Source organism: Teleopsis dalmanni, chromosome X, assembly GCF_002237135.1.
Source record: "Teleopsis dalmanni isolate 2A chromosome X, ASM223713v2, whole genome shotgun sequence".
Lineage (NCBI taxonomy): Eukaryota > Metazoa > Arthropoda > Insecta > Diptera > Diopsidae > Teleopsis > Teleopsis dalmanni.
In genome coordinates this window covers 101,680,088-101,685,995 of record NC_051848.1, presented here as the reverse complement: position 1 = coordinate 101,685,995, position 5,908 = coordinate 101,680,088, and the positions used below count along the sequence as shown (strand labels likewise).

Here is a 5,908-nt window from a genome sequence, read left to right as displayed (position 1 = left end):
TTATAACACTGAAATTATATATTTTATGTATGTCTGACAGTGAAGTATACAAGTGGAGTTTAAGGGGTCCAAATCCCCTCCGAAAAAATTCAGAACGTTACACATTACATTAGATATAAAGAATTTTTATTTTCAATACAAGTTTGAATATAAAAACCCGTCTTTAATGAGTTTTTGATTACGCCACTGATATCTCTAAATAAATAATAAATCATCTATTCCAGTCTAGCTTTTTATTGTAGGCTTTGCCTATGCGAAAGTGGTTCTACTGTGCGATTTTAAAGAATATAATTTAATTAGAAAATTAAACACAATTGTTGTCCTCTTCTGTGAAAAAAGCACATTGTGAAGTCCTTCAACAGGAACTAAATTTTTTTAATTCTTCAAAACGTAAGCAAATTTAATTTCTTTGACTGCTTTTAGGCTGTTAACCTAAAAAATTTTGAGTGTCCAATTATCATGTCTGGCAAATGTCAATCTCAAAAATGGCGTTTCATGAACTAACAAAGAATTTCCGAAAGGAAAACGACTTATGCGAAAAACTTCTGAATAAATATTTTTTCTCCTTCAGCATCATTTGACAGGCAAATTGATGGGCTAAGAAAGTTATAGAATACACAGAACCATATACAATCATACATATTTTAACAGACTAGGGTCTCTTTATTTTAATATGATTTTCCATTAAAATATTTTAGGGTTCACTTGAGGGGAGTTACTTATTTTTCTTATTATTCCACAAAGTAAATAGCGAAATTAAATTTCTTAGCGTTTTGACTTTTGTTTACTAAGCAAATTTGCTCTTTTACTACCAGTAAATGCAGCAGTGCGAACGCAGCTTCCTCAAATATCTTTATGATGAGTTTTCACACCTTCGAAGATAGAAGATACCACTTAGCATTTCGTTGCGCTTCCTCAAAGTTTTGTACTTGTGTATGAGTATCTATCCAATTAAGAAGCAATTTTCAAGTATGAAACTTTTAAAGTAAATTTCAAACGAATTTCGGTTAACAAGCATTTGATAGGCTTCATCTTCTACTAACTGAGAAGGGACGAGAACTTAATTTCATTTTTCGCGCTCTTTTTCCTTTTTTTTTGTTTTTTATATTTATCTTTAAAAATAATGTTTTGGAAGGTTTGCTGTAAGTCATTCAATAAGTTTAACTATTCAACAACTTTTGTAAATTTAATTGCTTAGGGGTAAAGCAACGAATATTGTTACCTAAAGCAGCTTGAAACTTCAAGAAGTACTCAATTTAAAATATAAATCGAATAATATGAAGTAAACAGGGTAGTAGGCACGTTAACACGTCTGCTTAATGCAATACCAAAAACCCAATGCTCTAAACTAAAGCAAATTACTAAAACAATTCAGACATAATGGTAAATAAAATATTTAGAGATCGTTCGAAGTCCTGCATTACAATACACTATATGCTCTAGATTATGTTAGGCTAGGTAATATCGGCGATTTTAGGGATTCACTTAGACCTCATAACCGATTGTGTTACCGTATAAGAACTTGTAGGTTCAGAAACCAACTTGAAAATGAGGTAAAGCATAAAATGCGCCTTAAAAGGAGGTCTTGGCACTTTAACCAGGGTTCTCAAAAAAGTATGACTTTATGGAGATGGTGGCTGTGGTTTTGGCTGCGGTGGACCATAACAAGGACCTGGCACTGGTGGCTGTGGAGATGGTGGCTGAGGTTGTTGCTGTGGTGGACCATAACTAGGACCAAGTGCTGGAGGTTGAGGAGATGGTGTCCTTGGACCAGGAGGGCTTGGTTGTGGTCTTGATGGTTGCGCAGGTGGTGGCCATAACTTGGGAATGGAGCTGGTGGCTGAGGTTGTGGACTTGGTTGTGGCTGAGGTGGCCCATAGCAAGTGGCTGTGGTTGCGGTTGCGGTTGTGGCTGTGGACCTGGTCGTCTCGGCCAAAAATCTGTATCTTCTAGATCATTTCCAGTAGGGGGAGGTGGAAATGGTATTGAAAGTTCCTTATAGTGATAACCATCTTCACGTAAATCAGTATCTAAATGCGATACATCTGCAAAAGTCCCGCATACTGCTAGTAGTAATGCTAGCAGATGAACGTAATTCTGAAATTAAATTAAATTAAAATGAAGACAAAAAATGCTGTACATGCACTAGACAGTAACAAAACAGATATAAGGTACTTTCAACATCTTCCCTACAACTGTCACAGAAATGATTAAAAGGTAGATTGAATTTTATAGGTTGATTCCGTATACGACTGTGGCTCGTCAACAATCCTACCACAAATCCTAAACATTGCTAGATTTAGAACACGGCCAACTTATTGAATCTTCTCAATTTGCATTAATTGAGAAAACTTCATTAATCTTTAATTAAGCATTAATTAATTTATTTAATGAAGTAGAGAAAGCTTTCAATAATGATTTTCATGAAGCCAGCAATATGCTAAGCCCTTCAGATTAACCGATTGATTAGCTAAAGCACCCTGTCTCGCTTGTACGCATTGCAATTCCCAAAAATATCCCTAAGAACTATGACTACTTGCTCTAAACAAAAGCAGATATCTAAAGCATCTCAAATGCAATTGTAAGAAGATTATTTAAATTTCATCAAACACATACTGTAAATTAAACTTAAAATATTAACAAAATATTTGGCATTAAAAAAATTAATCAAATTAACCTATTTTTTTTTTAAATTACTAAGCTTTGGCGTATTTCTTCCCCACAGCAAACAAACGCTAAATATTTTCAATTTGATTAATGTTACTGGTATCTATCCGGCTTTTATGATCCATTAAAAAATTGTCTTGTTGTTTTTAGGTTTCTTTTAATAATTAAAAACGTGTCTTATCATAATTCAAAGAATATTTGGGTATAATAATTATTTTTAGTTGTTTACTTTTTATTCATCAACAAATTATCTAAGTTATTACGAAGTTTTTTGGCACTCCATCAAAACAGAAGACAGTCCAGGCTCAGACATTGCTTGTACAAACTTGGAGGTAAAGTAATGTAGATATACAGACAAAACGACTTAGGTTTAATTTATTTAATGCCAACTTAATCATCACCGTTGCTAAATCTAAATTAGTACCCCAACTCTATGAAGTACCCACATAACTGCAATCACTAATTGATACAAAAAGTTAAAGACGATGAATTATTAAAGCATAAAGAGTACTATGCAGTCTAAAGCTTATAACCAGGGAATCGAACCGGAACTGAACCGAAAACCGAAAAAAACCGATATATTTGCCGGAACGAAAACCGGAACCGAACCGATATATTTTTTTCTCTTGAACCGAAACGAAAACCGGAACTGAAAAAATTCCGGATCGAAGCTCTGCTTATAACGTTAAATTTTACTAAATTAAAAATAAAAAAAAAACATAAGATAAAACATTTTCAGAAATTGTTTCCATCTGAAATATTAAAATAATCTTTGGGATGGAATATTTTTAGAATTTGTAAAATATCATGAACAACCCTATTATTCACTATTTAGATATCCTACATTAGAACAATTTTGTATCCTGTACTTTAACAAATTAATTCCAAAAAAAAAAGTAAAAGCAAAAATAAGGATTTTATGTTCACATATTACCTACCCATGTGTGCGTTTTCGGAGTCAAGGGTCTATACCAACGGAAAAAAAGACATAAATTTCTCGGACTAAATATTATTGACTGAACATCAGCTCTTACCGAACTGGTTTTTTAGTTACACAAGTTCCTGTTAACTACCACCTTTCAAAAATGGGACTAAAGAATGTTGACATGAGGGACATTCTGCAAGGGGAGCATATGCTTTAACAAACCCAAGTTGAGCATCATGGATATAGTGTTTGTGTACCACATCGATTAAATTCGAAGAAAGTTGAATCTCAAGGAGCCGAATCATAAGCATATCCTCCCTGCCTATATGCATGCATTCAATCCTCATAAAAGTTATTATTAACATCCTAGATTCGATATGGTAGATTTGATGTTATTAGTACAATAAATATAGAAGGTTGTGTATCAATAGCCAAATCGAAAAATAAACCACGATATCCACTATGCATATATATATTGAATTTTATATTATCAAGAAAATTAATCATTTTAGTGAAATAAATTAATATAACGCTTTTTTTAGAGTAAAGAACATTAAAAACAAATGGTTTAATTAATAAATGAACTAAAACAACTTTATGAAAATATCAAACATTTACAGTATTCTAATATTATGTATAAAATACTATTAGGTATAATTTAAACAAATATAAATAATATAAATTATTCAAACAATTTACAAAAATAATATAATTCATATGATATAGCATATTATTCCTGCTTAAAACAAAATGGTTTAAAATGTTATGCAAATGCAACCCTGTACATAGAAATAAATTCCACTCAAACAGTTTCCACAGCGGCACACATTCCACAAAAAAACAGCTGTTGCCGATTTTACATTATTTTCAACGCGTGCGGCTGGAATGTTTACGTAAAAATAAGATTTAGAAATTTATAAATAAAAAGTAATTTTGAACACGACAAATAATAATCGAAAATGAATCAAGCAGATGTGAGTAAATTAATATCGCAACTACGCATAGCTGTACGTCCAACTCATCGTCGTTTAAAGAATCCCAATGGACCTGAGGGTCGCCTATTGAAACTCCGTAAAACTATTACGGCGCTAGTCAAACACGAAAGGATTGAACTAAACTACAACAGAGCCGATGAGGCACGTGGTTATGCAGAATTGGTAAGAACTTTGATTTTAAAGTATTAAACATATAAATTATTGTACTTACCTTTAAAGTTAATATCAAATGCGATCAGACATGGAGATAGGCATAAAGAGACAATGGAATTGGCTAATTATTGGCTATTGGAAAAGCAGTTAGTGCATAAATTATTTAAAGTGTTAGCGCCACGTTTCGAAAGTACTAATTTGGCATACACACGCATGTATAAAGCACCGCGCGAGTACCCTGGCATATATTACAAACGATCTGTGCTGGAACTTCGAGGAAATCCATACCCTTCACTTTTACCAGACTTATCGACAAATCGTAATTTACTACATAATGTGCTGCTGGATGAAGCTCGAAAGGACTATCGTCGTGAAAAATTAGCTGAAATTGCTAATAAAATTGCAGCAGCATCAACACCGATAGCTGAATTAACACCACCAACGGAAGCAACACCAGTGGCGGAATCAACATCAGTGGCGGAATCAGCACCAGTGGCGGAACCGAAAGTTGAAATTGCTGAAAAGCAAAATAAAAGCGCGTAAAACATAAATCACAGCACATATTCATTTTCTTTTTTTTTGTTTTTGTTTATATGTAAAAGAAATGCTTTAATTATTATTGCTATTATTAAATAATATTTAATGAAACTATATAAAATACTTTGTTTTGCAAAAACTATATTATGAAGAAATTTTTTTTTGTTAAATTGGGGATTTATATACGTTATGAAAAATAATTTTTTAATTGTGCAATTACAATTGTAAATTAAATTTTAAGTATGTTATTACACTGATTGTTATATTATACCGATTAATTGATCAAAAACAATGAACTTTTATAGCTCCACCTAAATTTCATATACATCAATTGGTTACTTTTTTATTTTTTCATCAAAATATATTTCACAAATAATTTGATTTAAAAATTGTTTATAACATTAAACATAATAATAACTTGTATTATTTAAATATATAAATATTAAAATAACCGCGAATTATTATTAATTAACAAAAATTGCAGTCTGTGTCCACTTTTGGCGCCTTTCGTTCCACACTGCAAGGATTTCCAGTGTTTCATATATGCTTTTTAATAAACTTGAGTAGAAACCTTTAAATATTTGTTTGAAAATAATATAAATTATAAAATACAAAAATTAATTATTAACTT

At 31.8% G+C, this 5,908-nt stretch overlaps 1 protein-coding gene across 1 annotated transcript; it reads left to right on the top strand.

Moving 5' to 3' along the window:
- Window positions 1-4,449: 4,449 nt before the first annotated feature.
- Window positions 4,450-5,328, top strand: LOC119689043 (39S ribosomal protein L17, mitochondrial-like). Its single transcript, XM_038103776.1, has 2 exons — window positions 4,450-4,749; window positions 4,807-5,328. The coding sequence occupies exons 1-2, from the start codon at window positions 4,552-4,554 to the stop codon at window positions 5,281-5,283; spliced, it is 675 nt and encodes a 224-aa protein (XP_037959704.1). The 5' UTR covers window positions 4,450-4,551; the 3' UTR covers window positions 5,284-5,328.
- Window positions 5,329-5,908: the final 580 nt, after the last annotated feature.